The sequence below is a fragment of the Amphiura filiformis genome, chromosome 11 (assembly GCF_039555335.1).
Source record: "Amphiura filiformis chromosome 11, Afil_fr2py, whole genome shotgun sequence".
NCBI lineage: Eukaryota > Metazoa > Echinodermata > Ophiuroidea > Amphilepidida > Amphiuridae > Amphiura > Amphiura filiformis.
In genome coordinates this window covers 21,890,522-21,907,724 of record NC_092638.1, presented here as the reverse complement: position 1 = coordinate 21,907,724, position 17,203 = coordinate 21,890,522, and the positions used below count along the sequence as shown (strand labels likewise).

At 37.2% G+C, this 17,203-nt stretch overlaps 2 protein-coding genes across 2 annotated transcripts in view; both read right to left on the bottom strand.

Annotated features, from left to right (window-relative positions):
- LOC140164557 (uncharacterized) overlaps positions 1-17,203 on the bottom strand; it is a 335,764-nt gene that overhangs the window by 301,553 nt on the left and 17,008 nt on the right. The gene's annotated exons all lie outside the window — the stretch shown is intronic.
- Positions 15,191-15,559, bottom strand: LOC140163553 (uncharacterized). Its single transcript, XM_072186866.1, has one exon. It carries the CDS (start codon positions 15,557-15,559, stop codon positions 15,191-15,193), a length of 369 nt encoding a protein of 122 aa, XP_072042967.1.

The window sequence follows — 17,203 nt, the reverse complement described above, 5'->3', positions numbered from 1 at the left end:
TGGAAGGCACCATGACAGGCCCTCTCTGACATTACAAAATACCACTTTGTACAATGTACATACAGCGCTGGAAGCAGCCCTGTGCACACACCCCTTCTCAATGCGAGGAACTGGAACAGTTCTACTTTATATTTTATTTTACATAGATTACTGTGTTATGTATACGAGAAATGTTAAAATGGTCCACTTTGCATGACATTGTCACTACACACATATAAACTTACCAATATAAGGCGAAAAAAGCATTAAGCCCGATCCTGACTCCACATCGCAGCGCGATGCGATGCTATAAAAACTGTAATCTGAGCCAGGTTTTTACGAGCTCAGCGGTGAAAATTCTCATCCCGCGGTGGAAATTTTGGTCCGCGATGGAGTTGAACAATGCGAAGTGGAGTCAGGATCGGGCTTTATGTAGATATTATGCCTATATAACCTACCAGCCCATCCAGAATAATAACACTGTGGTTTACAGAACTTTATCTCAGTATACAACTCGGTCATGTCATTTGGCTGCGAAGCAGGCGATTGCAAAGTTTCTCCAAGTACGGCACAATCCAAATAGCTATTATGCCTTTCTGACCTACCAGCCCATCCAGATTAATAACACTATGGTTTACAGAACTTTATCTCAGTCTGCAACTCGGTCATGTCATTCGGCTGCGGAGCAGGCGATTACAAAGTTTCTCCAAGTACGGCACAATCCAAATAGCTATTATGCCTTTCTGACCTACCAGCCCATCCAGATTAATAACACTATGGTTTACAGAACTTTATCTCAGTCTGCAACTCGGTCATGTCATTCGGCTGCGGAGCAGGCGATTACAAAGTTTCTCCAAGTACGGCACAATCCAAATAGCTATTATGCCTTTCTGACCTACCAGCCCATCCAGAATAATAACACTGTGATTTACAGAACTTTATCTCAGTCTGCAACTCCGTCTTGTCATTCGACTGCGGAGCAGGCGATTACAAAGTTTCTCCAAGTACGGCACAATCCAAATAGCTATTATGCCTTTCTGACCTACCAGCCCATCCAGATTAATAACACTATGGTTTACAGAACTTGATCTCAGTCTGCAACTCGGTCATGTCATTCGGCTGCGGAGCAGGCGATTACAAAGTTTCTCCAAGTACCATGATCCATACCTAGTGAAGCAATAGCATCTGGTCGTAAATCATTATTAGTATCCCCCAGTGGCATAGCATCATAGGGGCACAGGGTGGGGGTGGCACAGGGCATGTGCCCCCCCCCCCCAATCGATTGCGAAATTTAGAAAATTCCATAGAAAAATTGCCAAAAACACGGCTTGTGCCCCCCCCATCCCCCAATCAAACCTGGTGCCCCCAATCATGGTCAGTGCCCCCCATATGATGACCTACGCTACGCCACTGGTATCCCCGACAGCTTCTGTATAAGTCAGATAGCTTGTTCTTTGTCGCCAAAAGGTTTACACTTTCTATGAATTGATAAGAGTACAATTTATATATGATATTTGAGGCATGTTTTCTTCTCTCCTTTAAAAGAAGAACATGACTGCTATTCGGTGTTGCACGCCCATAAGTTCTAACCTATAAACGATGACAACGATACGACCCACTCTTCTGTTTTGGCTAACAGAAGTCAATTTTAGTCTAGGATTACGCTAATCTTCATGTCGTGGGTTGGCACGGCACGAGGACACAAGGCACACACAATCTCTCACTCACTCACTGATCGTTAACTTGTGCAAAAAGCCCGACGTCAAATATGCTTTCTTGCCTTCGCCACTCGGGGGATACCGGTTACGGGTTTTAATTACTGCTCGTGTCGGTTTGAGTAAAAGGTGCGAAGTAGTCCCCAGATGGTGCTGTACGGAACAGCCAACCTTGCCTATGTGCGGCACTGAATTGCCAATAAGACTCCATGCACGCATACATAAAAATGTTTTGAATCTTATTTTGAAATTATTTGGTTATTTTGAGGGGGAAATATTCAAAGATATGCTGTTATGGGCATTATTATTGTAGAGCTGTTAAAAGATTCAAAATGAGGATAATAAAGCAATAGAATATTTGATGATAAATTATTTAAAAAGAAAAGATAAAATAGTATAACTTAGCAAATAAGTAATTTGAAATATTGTTTTGTTTTTGTTTCTCTACTATCCTGAGAATAATGTAATTTTAACCACTGTTAACCAACTTGAATGTTTTAGCAAATATTTGCATTACATAGAAGGATTATTATTTTAAATGCCATATTAAAAAAGGTTCACTGTCAACTTGTTGACATTTCAATAAATGCAACAAGTGTGGAGAGGAAAGGTTTATAAAAAAAAAACGTATGGCTGACATTGTCATTGCATTACTCAGGAAGTGTACTGGTGTTACATAGCTCAGAAAGTAATAACCCACCATCTTTATTTTAGCTTTCTCCATTCGAACTTTTGCTGCCAGTTGGTGATTTTCTTTGTGCACCTGTTATACCTTCCATTGGGCTATTCCAGTTGAAATCCACACTACCCCTGTGTAAGATTTTGGAACTATGTTCCACAGGGGGAGCACATTTTTCAAATGTAATTGTTCAGGGTTAATCATTTTGAAACCCATACTCCCACTGTATTATGGCTTCACCTATATCTTCCACAACTGGAGTGAGTATTTCAAATGGAAACTACCCAATTGTCTATTGTATTCAAAACTCATACTCCTCTGTGGAAGACTTTAGCCAAAAAATAACTTTATAGGAAGCAAAATACAACAGTGCAGCATTCAAAGTGAATTATGTACCGTATCTGGAACAACACCGCCACACACACCACCTTATCCTAAGGGCCTATACTGGATCTCATTTCAGGTGTTTCTAGGCCTCTAGCTTAGGGGAGTGTTCCTATATCTTTTTTCTGTCTAATTCCTCACTGTGTATTCACAAGGTGTGGTGTAAAAACACCCTGGATCTACGCTGTGTAATTCATACGCCAGCCAGACATACGGCTGAGATGCATACATAACATGACCACAAGTTCTGTTACAGTTTAAGATTGACATTTTAAGGTACTTGATGTGATAATGATTCTAATGTGACCAAGTTGGATCTTTTGTGTGGCAAAATGTAATTTGTATTTTTGCCTCCATCAAAATTAGATTATGTGTCCTCCAAATAATAAAAAGTTTATAAGGTTTGTTCATATGAGTATAAGCATTAGATAGCTATTTCAACATTAGATAGCTACCCCATCAATACCAATATCAGCAGTAGATAACAACTACTTCATCAGTACCAATATCAGCAGTTGATTACAACTACTTCATCAGTACCAATATCAGCAGTAGATTTCAACTACTTCATCAGTACCAATATCAGCAGTAGATTTCAACTACTTCATCAGTACCAATATCAGCAGTAGATTACAACTACTTCATCAGTACCAATATCAGCAGTAGATTACAACTACTTCATCAGTACCAATATCAGCAGTAGATTTCAACTACTTCATCAGTACCAATATCAGCAGTAGATTTCAACTACTTCATCAGTACCAATATCAGCAGTAGATTACAACTACTTCATCAGTACCAATATCAGTAGTAGATTACAACTACTTCATCAGTACCAATATCAGCAGTAGATTTAAACTACTTCATCAGTACCAATATCAGTAATATAGCAATCTTGTTGCCCACATTATCAGAAGTAGATAGATACTTCATCAACATCATCAGTAGATAGCTAGTATTATTCATCAACAGTCCATCACCAATGTCAACATATTAAGCATTTATAGCTACTTCAGCATTAGATAACCACCCATCAATACCGATATCAGCAGTAGATTACAACTACTTCATCAGTACTGATATCAGCAGTAGATTACAACTACTTCACCAGTACCAATATCAGCAGTAGATTACAACTACTTCATCAGTACCAATATCAGCAGTAGATTACAACTACTTCATCAATACAGATATCAGCAGTAGATTACAACTACTTCATCAGTACCAATATCAGCAGTAGATTACAACTACTTCATCAGTACCAATATCAGCAGTAGATTACAACTACTTCATCAGTACTGATATCAGCAGTAGATTACAACTACTTCATCAGTACCATTATCAGTAGTATATAGCAATCTTAATTGTTAACCACATTATCAGAAGTGGATAGATACGAGTACTTCATCAACATCAATATCAGCAGTAGATAGCTAATATTCATCAATACCAATGTCAACAGAAATATCATCAGTAGATGTAGCTACTTCATTAACATAACAATATAAGCAATAGATTGTTACTTCAACACCAATCAGGTTATCAGCAGTAAGTTATAGCTACTTCTTCAGCACAGCTACTATCAATTTTATTCTGTAAAAAAAATTTATTCAGTAAGAAGTAACACATATAAGTCAAGGTCTAGAATGATGGTGGTGCATACAGACATATTTAACATAATAGCCTATAATAAAGTACAATTAGAGTCATGAATGAAAGTTTAAAAAAACCTAAAACCAGACCAGACATCCAATAAAAGATATAGTGATAAAAACAGTAAATTCATAAAAACAGTGGACTAATTCAGGAACGTTGTTTTCAATGAAAAATGCAGAAAGACAAAACAATTGCCTATTTTCACAGTAAGATGGTATGTACCTCAAGAATGGAAGCAAATACTGGACATCATTGTGAATTTTGCATTCAGCACAAATAGGAGAGTTTTTAATGTTGTCTAGGCCTGTTGTCAACATCTGACATACTCCTAAACCTCAGAGTCATTGTTGTTAAAAGTAATAAGGGACCCTAAAAACTTGTGGGATTCGGTTTTGAATGAAGGTATGACAGTCTTGCCCAACTGATAAGAGCAACGAGTATGCTTATTGCCAGTGATGAGGCAGAAATCATCTGCAAAAGGAGTGGTAATGACTTTTGTGCCATCAGCATCATAGCTCATCTCAGATTCCAGAAATTGAATCAATTCATCAGCAACAATATCAGTAATATGTACTTCATCAACAGCAATATCAGCAGTAGATAGTCACTTCATTACCCAGGTAACTAGAAGGGAACAAATAATTGTTTTATATTTCCATTGTTATAAATTGAAACCACACAAGTTCTTGCTTTTTCTGAGAATATCATCTAGTTAAGACGCACTGTCCAAGAAGAAGGTCACATGTCATACATCTTACCCGTGAAAATATGAAATCCTCGTTTCGGAGATTCACAAATGGTCCTAGTGGACCCGAATGACAAATATTGCCCCATAGCTGTGAGGGTTAGTCGGATAACCAGACACCCAAGAACCGGGTTACGTTGATCCCTTTTTAATTGTCAGATTACCATGACGATTTGACAAATCCATCTGACCTGCTTCCATTCAATGTATTCAAATTGGTTGCCATGGAGACAGTGTCAATAATGACCAAAAAAGCAAACAAATCAGACTGCTTTACACCCTAATAATCACTAGGAGATTGTGGTCGGGAATTGTTCTGAAAAATCTTGTTTTGAACCTTTTGTCTTGCTATGCATGATCAAAAAGTTGATACATGAAAGGTCAGGAAATAATTGTAATATTTTCTTAATATGGCAAAGATCGTTGTAGACCTCTGAAATTAAGGGCCTGTTTGGGCCTGTAGTAATTCTTCCATGATAATGCAGATGGAATTGAGAAAATCAACTCCAAAATCTGTATCAATTAAATTAGGAGCAAAGATGTTGTTAGTAAGGACAATGATGTCTTGTTTAAAAGCTTGAAGGGTGAATCTCTTTTCCCCATTGCCATACACATGGATAGAGGAAAGACCCATCCATGGATGGTAATAATCCGGGTGTAGACCCCATCATGTCTTGTTTAATGGCTTGTGAGATGAATCTGTACTGTGTTTCTCTTCTTCCCGGTTGCCAGAAACATGGATAGATGAATGACCTACCTATCCATGGATGGTGATGAGCTGGGTGTAGACCCCCATGATGTCTTATTTAATAGCTTGTAAGATGAATCTATACTGTGCTTCTCTTTTCCCCATTGCCATACACATGGATAGAGGAAAGACCCATCCATGGATATATGGTCGAATCCAACCAAAAGTGTTCACGGGCCAAAAATTAAAGTCCTAAATAAAAATGTCTCCACAATTTTTTCCTTTTGCCCATTGATTGATGACATATTGGCCTTATAGGAACCAAAAGTGCCATTACTAATCTTGAAAAATAAATCCAGGACGTGTGATAGTAAATGTGATATCAAAACCCAATGTTACCTACTTAATACCACTAGGATGCTTTCACTATCGCAATACTAATCAACCTAAAACAAATGGAATATTCCCATTAACGCCTTTTTTCGTGTAATGTAGACCACAGGGTGTCAGGAAAATGCTAGCTCAACCAGAAAATGTTTGTTTTTATTTTTATAACTTGATCAATATGATCTTAGTCAATTTATGCTAGTTTATTTTTGAAAATGAAGTTTAGGTCAGTTTCTGTATTTTATTTATCAAATGAGTATGAATCAATTTACACATTGTATTAGAAACGAGTAGGATATATGTTTTCAAGAATACTAGGAATTATACGCATACACCTAACGCTTTATACAATGAAAAGGTGAAGAAACCCGGGTATTCGTAGGTAACATGAGCGATTTAACAATATCTATATTGAGTTTAGAGGTTTAAATTTTGCTATTATGGTAATGAATTAATAAAATGGTAGTTTTAGATCTCTTTCAGATGGTACGTCCAAATGAATAAATGCTATTACCTTAGATCAAAAAATTTTTGATGCTTTTAGCAAGATTTTGACCACTTCATTTTGATATACAAGTAGTTAATCAGCAATTTTACATAATAAATAATTGTTGAATGAATCCGTATATGGGTAATAATAGTGTCCTGGGGTACCGCTTAAAGTTTTTGACAATTAATTTCCATTGGTAGAGATACTTCATTACACATGTCATGTATTATGCTGTATTCGTAAGTAACATTTCAGTATTTGTAGGTAAGAATTAGACTTTTGGTGGATATCGCAATCAAAACTTCAGTTTATAAAGCACTTTGAATTTATTATTTTCTTTATGTGCGCTTATTGATACTTTAGACCCTATCATGTATTAATAATGTCGGTTCACAGCGGTTGAAAGAGGATTGAAGTAAGAAACAAAGGCACTAAAGTGACTTTAATTTGCTTAATTACGCAAATCGCTTTAAAACCGTTATTGCAGACTTCATGCGAAGTCCATCTTGGAGTCAGTTACGCCTTGTGGCCTTTCGTTTGAGGGCAACTACAATTAGCTTTATACCAGGGTCCATCAATGTATTGTCTAGATCATGAGACAATGAGAACAGTCATTTTTTCCATGGTATTCGTAGGTAACCTTAGCGAAAAAACGCCAAAAGTTACCTTCAATAAATCAATTTGGACACAAATTACTCAGAAACCAGAAGGTCGGTAAACATTTAAAATGAAGCACACATGACAGTTGACAAATCCAAGTATTTATCCCCTTCCAATCTTCTTTGAATCTGATTTTTCTTTCAAATGAGCAGACCGTCGTCTATTTCAGTACATATTTTTCACCAATTAAGCCGTATTCAGTTTTGCATGGTGGGCATGTATGTGAATTCGCAACTTTCATTGACATATGATTTGATAGCAAACATACAGGCCTTTGTTATGTACCAATATGGGCAAGGGCATGAATGGTGGTGGTTCACAAGACTGTCATGATGTCAAATTGTATTCGTAGGTAACATTCGTTACCGGAAATTTACCTCCGAATACTGGCTTTTATTGTTGACATCTCAGAAATATTTAAACGCAGGCTATTGAAACTTGGTAGAAATAAAGAGTGTATTACCCTGCACCTATTGCTTAACTATTGTTTACTATTCTCTCACTTTGTGGAAATGGCACAGCTTTTAACATGTATTCGGAGGTAATGCATATTTTTTACCAAACCTACCTTTGTGCCATTTAGAATTTCTGGCAGCTAAAAACAATAATAAAGATGTCCGAATGCAATGCATTTCAGTATTGGACATATCAAAGCTTGTATCAATTGCGCATTTATTAGTGATTTCCATTTTTTAAAGATATATCTAGTGCTATGAAAAATTGTATTCGTAGGTAATGTAAAAAAATACCACTCAAAAAATTATCACAAAAAATTCATAATTATGTACAAATATGTGAAAAATTGAACAGGCAATCTTTGAATACACACCTTTCAGGAAATCAATTTAGATTCAATCCAATGACTTCTTTTCATAACTGGTTTAGATGTTTTAAAAAATACTTTAAGAAATATTTTGAAAAAATGGGTAAAAAAGCATGTTTTGGGGTCTCTGTGTCTAAGTTTTTCACAGAATTGGGTCTTATTATATATGGCGCGAAGCGTATGATCAAGGCGAATAAACACAATACAAAAACAAATGCCAATTGATTAATACTTTTAAGTTATGGCCCTGAACATGCCGTGTACACTTTTCGTTGGATTCGACCATATAATGATCAGGGTGTAGACCTTATGTCTTGTTTAATGGCTTGTGAGATGAATCTATACTCTGCTTCTCTTTTCCCCATTGCCTGAGATATGGATAGATGAATGACCTATCCATGGATATATAATGATCAGGGTGTAGACCTTATGATGTCTTGTTTAATGGCTTGTGAGATGAATCTGTACTGTGTTTCTCTTCTTCCCGGTTGCCAGAAACATGGATAGATGAATGAACTATCCATGGATGGTGATGAGCTGGGTGTAGACCCCCATGATGTCTTATTTAATGGCTTGTGAGATGAATCTATACTGTGCTTCTCTTTTCCCCATTGCCATACACATGGATAGAGGAAAGACCCATCCATGGATATATAATGATCAGGGTGTAGACCTTATGATGTCTTGTTTAATGGCTTGTGAGATGAATCTGTACTGTGTTTCTCTTCTTCCCGGTTGCCAGAAACATGGATAGATGAATGACCTATCCATGGATGGTGGTGAGCTGGGTGTAGACCCCCATGATGTCTTATTTAATGGCTTGTAAGATGAAACTATACTGTGCTTCTCTTTTCCCCATTGCCATACACATGGATAGAGGAAAGACCCATCCATGGATATATAATGATCAGGGTGTAGACCTTATGATGTCTTGTTTAATGGCTTGTGAGATGAATCTGTACTGTGCTTCTCTTTTCCCCATTGCCAGAGATATGGATAGATGAATGACCTATCCATGGATGGTGATGAGCTGGGTGTAGACCCCCATGATGTCTTATTTAATGGCTTGTAAGATGAATCTATACTGTGCTTCTCTTTTCCCCATTGCCATACACATGGATAGAGGCAAGACCCATCCATGGATATATAATGATCAGGGTGTAGACCTCATGATGTCTTGTTTAATGGCTTGTAAGATGAAACTATACTGTGCTTCTCTTTTCCCTTGGATATCACTCCATAAAGTAAAGATCTTATTGTAGTTACCCAGCAAACACAAAAACGTTTTCGACATCATTCGCAAAAGGTTATAAAAGGTTGTCAGAAAACGCTTAAATGTCGGGTTATATAAAGGGTATATTAAGAGTATAAAACGTTTTCATAACCTTAAAAACATTTTCTGATAATCTACTGCTCAGCAAATAAAAATGTTTTACAGAAAACGCTTAAATGTCGGGTTATATAAAGGGTATAAAAACGCTTTTAATAACATTCCAAAAACATTCTTGAAAACTTGATACAAAACATTCTAAACAGAATGTTATTTTGGGGTTGAAAATATATTTTTCAAAAAATGTTTGCTTAAAATATTTTCAATAACGTTTTTATACCCTTTATATAACTCGACATTTAAATGTTATTAAAAGGTTTTGAAAACAACATTTTAAGAACATTTCTGTGTTTGCTGGGTTCAAATATTTTAACATAATGTTATGTAAGTATTGACACAATATTTGGCAAAAATGTTTGCAAAAATAGTTTACAATAACATTTTTGAAAACATTTAAAAATATTGTTGTAGTGTGTTTTCATACAAAACGCTTTTAAAACGTTATCATGACCTTTATATAACCCGACATTTTAATGTTATTAAAACGCTTTTTACCTAAACCAAAAAGCCAAATTATAACTTATTTAAAACGTTTTTAAAGCGTTTTTGTGTTTGCTGGGTACTAGCTATATGTATGATTTGTCACAAAAAGCTTCAAAAACATTTTAAAGTGATGATAATCAGCCAGGATACATATTTGGATAATGCCTACCTTTGTTTCATTAATGAATTTTTCAAAGGTAGATCCTCTCCTCCACCCATCCATGGATGGTGATGATGATCTGGGTGTAGGGATGGGGAGCGGTTCTGAAAGTCCCATTGATGTATATTTCTCTACATTGGGCTAGAATTTGCCATTCTTCCTGGGAAGGATGCAAAACACCCAGATACCTAGCTACACCAATTATCAATCACTAGTAGCTTTCTATCCATATTTTATGTGGTGTATACACTGTTGATGTCAGGAAGGGACGTTAGGAAGAAAGCTAAGACGATGCATGTCAATATGTAGAGAACTTCTGATATCCATAAATGTTGGAGCATCTATCCACAGAGAAGCCCTACAAATTAAGCATCATATAACTTATATTAGGGGTGGTGCAATAATTATGTGTACCCTGGGGGTGAATTATAGGGGGGCAAAGATTTTTGGCAGGCCAAAAGGGGGGCAAGCATTTTTGGCAGGTCGAAAGGGGGGGTAAAGCGATATTTGGCACAGATATTTTGGGCACCGTTTCTATATTACGCCCTAAAAAGGCGTGAGGAAAACGTTACTTAACACGCTCAAATATGCAAAATTTCCTGCTAATTAGCTGCGCATAATATATGTTAAGACAATTTAAGGTTTTAAATTGGGTTCCCCAAAATCTTGCATGTGTAAGGGGGGCAAAGATTTTTGGCACATCAAAGGGGGGCAAAGGTTTTTGGCATGTCGAAAGGGGGGCAAAGGTTTTTGGCACGGCCAAAGGGGGGGCAAGCGATTTTTGGCAGACCATTTTGAGAATTCACCCCCCGGGGTACACATAATTATTGCACCACCCCTTATAAGCTTGGTGGGCAGTGATAGAGCTTGCCTGATTTGTTCCTTTAATATCTTGTACATAATGATGCCTACATTTTTCCTGCTACAGCAACATTTCTCCAATTTGGGGTGTTTTATGCGAATTTCGGAACAGTGAGTATATTATATATTGGAAACAATGTGCCTCTTTAAAAAATTCTTCAAAGTTCAAAAAAGTTCAATTGATAATGTAAAGCAACAGATCACCAACTAATATGGTTCTTTTTAGTGCCACAAAATATACAAATATGACAAATATTTTCATTGTTCAAAACCAAAAATGAAATAATAGAAATAACGCAAAATATAAAAGTGCTATAAACCGCACCCCCTTTCAGATTTAGCTTTGGCTTAATATGTGCTTTGCATACAAATTGTAATGTCTCCCTGATTCAAATAAAATGAACCTTTCTTAAAAGCAGTGTCATCTCTGCACAAATTCATCAGTTCATCCCATTCCAGTACAAATACTGGGTTCAAATCATTCATAAAGAAGAATGCTCCAAGAACCTATTGAAAATGCTTGATATTTGAATTCCAAAACAATCTTCTCACAAGTGCACGCTGTTGCACCATGTTTGCACCTCTTGGTTCATTTCTTTATTTCCTTTACAAATAACTTTTTGTTAATGCATATTCTTCCTCTGGACGATGTTGTTGGTTGTTGAATGGTTTAGACCAAGGGTCATAATGTTTGCTGCAGGCCCTGGCACAAAGTGAGTGTGCTTTTGGTAGGTTCCCGACACAGCAGATCAGTACATCTCCAGTAGATTTTTCTCCCTACGATGGTGCGGTTCCTCTGATACTAGTAATCCATCATTATTTTACTGACATATTGGCTCCATTATCATACTTGTCCCCGACAGTCAGAAAAAGGAACATCATTGTCCTTCAAGGTCTCCAAGATCATGTTTGCTATATCGAGCCCAGTCTTTTCATTGCAATCAACAAACTTCAAGAAACTCTTGAATATTAATATATTCACCACCATCAACCACATGAGACAAATATCTCAATATGAAAGTTGCTTTTTTAATGCATGTCTTCAATTCTTTGCTTTTTGACAGTCTCTATTCTACTTGGCCATACTTCTCCAGTTCAGTATTTTCAAATTCATTTCAATATATTGTACCGGTATGTCTATGTGCTGTGCTATTACCTATGCAAAATATAAGCACATTATCTCCATGGTATGTATCATACATACTTTCAAATGCCTTTTCTTTCAAATACCTTATCTTTCAAACACCTTATCTTTCAAACGCCTTATCTCATGAAGTTTAAGTCTACCGACATATTCTTGGTTTTTACAGTGGGAATCGGTCACATTATGATTCTTTACGGAACTGAATTTCACCACAAGTTGTGACGTGAATTCTTTTCATGTAAATCAAATTCAAAACTCAAAACAAAACTGATACAATTGGAACAAGACAAAACAAGTTATCATTATACATTCCATATTGGCAAGACCACTATATATATGGCCTCATCCCTATGACATAGTCCAATAACCTCAATTAAACAATCACAGTGCAAAATTTGACCTCAAGTTGCAGAGTATGAGTTTTTGTACCCAAATTTTTAAAGGTCATTCAATGAATGTGCAAATGTATTGGGGTTAAAGAACCGTGCCCCTGATAGATGAGCATGTTGTTACCATCTATATGCAGTTGCATAAAACAAAAGAAAAAATGTGTCAGTAAAATAGGAGACGGTGTATGTGTAAAGAAAGAACGTAATTCTAGTCGGCCCTTCCCTGTCATCTACAGGATCGGTACTTAGATTTCGTCCCATGGGTTTTGTGCGCATTTTGTAGCGAACAGGATCCGTGATTTCTGTTTGTTTGATATGCCATGTATTACGTGAACAGATTACGCGACAGAAAAAAAATTGTACCACTTTGAAGTTGGCTGTATCTATTTCTTGAAACTTTGTTAGAGTAGTTAAAATTTTGAAATTTTTTATGCTAACTTTACATAAACATAGAAGCTGTGTTCTGAAGATGAATGAATTAGGATATTCCATTCAAAATCCACACTACCTCTGGGGAAGATTTTGGAAATATCTTCCACAGAGGGAGTATGAATTTCAAATGGAATGAATACATTAGGCAGCTCCATTTGAAGCTATTTGAATTTCATACACCGCCTGTGAAAGATTCATCCTGAACCTTCCACAGAGGGAGGGCAAGTTTAAAATAGAGTTGGGTAATGTGCTAATTCCATTTGAAATTCATACTCCCCCTGTGGAAGATATTTCCAAAATCTTCCACAGGGGGAGTGTGGATTTTAAATAGCCCATCTAATATAACCCATTCTTCATGATGTAGTGATCTCATGGTGGAATTATCTATCAGGAGATGGTTTCTTTTTGCTCCTACTGGTGAATGTGGGGTTTAGTTTGTCAGCATCATTTTTATGTTTTTCTGGTTTTGCCTATATTTGTTAACCAAAGGCATTTTGTTTCTTAAACAGTGATATTGTTTGAGAAGACCACTTAATCTTGTGGTCTTGAGATCTTTTTTTTTTTTTTTTTTGCATACATTTTTTTTTTGTTAATTTTCTTTGATGCTTCAACTGCAATTGTCATGGTTGTCATTAAGAAGTAGCACATTTTTGGTGCATTTAATGTACAAATAGTTCTAGAGGCCTATTTTCTGTGAAATTTCACTTAACATGCTTATTAAGCATAGGCAAGTAGAGTGACTTTACATGTAATGCAGTCTGCTATTTTTGTTGTAATTTTTGTTGTAATTTGCTTCCTTAACATGAACACCGGGCTTAACACATGCAGTTCATAGAAATATAGAGCATGCAAACAAAATGAGGGTTCCATCCAGCCTATATGCAGATGTTTGTCTCTCATTAACCTCTTAGTCTTGTGCGATAGCTTGCAGCATGGGACATAGCTGCAGTCTGTTCACTAATAAGGCAGCTATTTGGATTTTAACACCAGTACAAACTACCAAGAGATAGCTGCTTTGTGATGTGACCATGCAGTTTTATCCTGTTGCACTTGTAAAATCTTGTCTTGGTCACTTTCACCTTTGCTTTTACCAAGCCCACACCATGTCTTCTTTTCCCACTAAGCCGACCTTTGCAACCAGCACGACACAAGCAACTTTAGATACTTTTATCAGTACGAGGTTTTCAAACCTGTTGGTAACCCACAGTGACCAATCACCACACAGGTGTGGCATCAAGGGATAGCCAATTAGGACCATTAACTCTGTCTTGACATCACCATTAGACTAACAACTGGTTATGGGTTAAGGCAGAGGTAGAATTCACATATCCCATTGTTCCTTCTTTAATTTGTTATTACGTTTTTTTCTTCCTTGTACTGTACAAATGTTTGAAGCCTTTGTCCAATTCTCTTAAACAAGAATCTATGTTGATATTTGGAATCTGGGATGTTTGTGTGGATTCCTGCCCACGCTCCAGTGGCGGTGCCACGGAAGGGCATGGGGGAATGCCAGTCACCCATCAGAGCCAACCCCCCCACCCGTTGCCCCCAGTAAAACTCAAAATTTTGCCTTCCCCTTGAAATTCACTTTGCCCGCACCCCCTTGAAATCCCCTTGAAAAAAATTCCCCACCACTGCCACTCTCTCCAGTTAGACAACTTTCACAACTCTTAGTTGAGAAAGTATTGTGTACATTGAAATATAATATAATAATAATAAAGACATTTATAAAGCGCTAGTATGCAAGAAAGCCTCTTAGCGCTATAAAATTATAAAAGGTGACCGAAATATTCACATGTCACATAGCATTAAAAGAGGCAAGTTAACACAGTATCAGCAGTAAAATAATATTCTCTTCAAAGACAACAGATTAAAAAGGCATACATATGAGCCGTGCAAGTTCAAAAAAGGAACATCAGTTGAAGTGCTGGTTAAACAGAAAAGTCTTCAGTGATTTTTTGAAATGGTTGATGGATTGGATGCTCCTAATTGCTTCCGGAAGCTCGTTCCATAATGATGGGGCAGTTGAAGCGAAAGATCGCGAGCCATACGTGACAGTCCTTGGAGCAGCTGGTATTTCGAGTAGTGTGAGATATGAAGAACATAGGTTACGCTTCGGTTTGTGTCATGAGATTAGTTCGCTTAAGTAAGTGGGAGCCATGTTGTGAAGACATTTGAAAGTCAGAAGGAGAGTTTTGTATTTGATCCGCTGACGGACAGGGAGCCAGTGTAGCTTGTAGAGGATTGGGGTTATGTGTTCGTTGCGCTTTACAAAACAGACAAGCCTAGCCGTGGCATTCTGTAGGCGTTGGAGACGTTGAATCAGTTTCTCAGGCAGTCCCAAGAGAAGGCTGTTGCAGCAGTCAATTCTGGATGTAATGAATGCATGCGCGAGCTTTTCCGTTGCTGCTTCATCCAGAAACTTCCTTATCTGTCCAATGCGGCAAATACATGCCCATCCAGCACGACAAACATTGGAGATGTGTTTCTCCATATCGAGGCTGTCTTCAAATAATAATGCCGAGGTTCCGAGCTTCATGCGTTAGATCAATTGCAGAGTCACCAATGGTAACAGTGGAAGGGGGATTGGAACTAACAAAGCGTGAGTGAAAGTACAAGATCTCAGTTTTGCTGTCGTTGAACTTCATTTTGTTTTGCAAAGCCCAGGCTTTAATGTCTTTTATGCAGCCTTCAAGACAGTCGATCATGGTCGCGCGGTCTCCAGGATCAAAGAACAAATAGACCTGAGTGTCATCTGCATAGATAATGTGGTTCAGGCCATGTTGGTTCACAATGTCACTGAGAGGAGCAGAGTAGTATGTGAACCCTGGTGCTCCCGCAACAGAACCTTGTGGAACTCCATATTGCAGATGATGGGATGAAGAAACTGCCTTACCAATCAAAACTGATTGTGTCCGACCCTCCAAGTATGATCTGAACCACTTGAGGGCAGTGCCTCCGATACCATAACGCAGATTCAGTCTTTGAAGGAAGATGTCGTGGTCAATGGTATCGAAGTTCACATTGATATTGACAACTTTGGTGTACCATATCATATTTAATTTGTGAGATATGCATTGTGGGAAGACTTCAAATCACATTAATAACCATAGTAGCAACCAAACCCAAACACTGGTCTTCCAAAGCCAAGTTTGATATCTTCCCAGAATGCCTTTCGTCACAAAATCAAATCACTTATGGATTTGTGAATGGCATTGTGGGCAGACTTCAAGTTCACACTCTAGGAGACCCCATTTATTCCATGGTGCATGGTGATGTTAACCCTATTTTATTATGTTTATCCATGTAATTTGTAACTGTATGAAAGTATTTGTTAGCTTGTTGTTGATTGCATCAGTTCACAGAGAGAACAACAAATTGAAATTTACTTTTATTTGGTTTCTGTGTCTGTTTTGTAAATTACACAAAAGAACTTTCTGAAGTAACTCATTTTAAATACATTTATTTTACTACGTTTTATGCATTGTAACTTAGGAATTATCCTTGTTCAATATTCAATGAAGACTGACAGTCTTTTTGGGCTCTGTTGCTATTATAGTACACTATCCAGAGTGGCTGCGTCACACTTGTCGCAATTTGTAATACTTATGATATTTTTAAAGTGTTAAAGAATGAGAATAAAGATTGTTTTTAGCCGCCGAGTTGTTTTACGCCAAAAATAATGATGTCGCCCGTGTGATATGAGACGATAGATGCACGACAGCGGCTAAAAACAATACCTTTATTCTCTAAATGCCACCAATTTGACTCCATACCCCCCCTGTATGGGATATTAAGGTCATGTCTTCCATAGGGGGTGTATGGATTTCAACTGGAATAGCCCAATGGTTGTATTCATTATATGATGTTTCTGACTCCTCATCATTGACAATTTGGGGAAAAAATCATGTCAGTTTAAAGTATAAGTGTACAATTTCTGACAAATTGTCAAATTTCCCAGGTTTTTCACAAGGCACTAATAAGATAATGTGGCAGTAATAACTACATGTAGTTATGGAAGGTTCCTATGCATTTTGAATGAAAATGAGATAACAGGTGCACTTCCTATACTATTTGTCACACAGTAAGGTACCCAGGAATTTAACCCAAGAATAAACACTATTCCTTTAATTTGGGT

What these genes read in the sequence shown, in the direction of transcription:
- LOC140163553 (XM_072186866.1), bottom strand. Translation starts at nt 15,559, where the DNA reads ATGGAGAAACACATCTCCAATGTTTGTCGTGCTGGATGGGCATGTATT.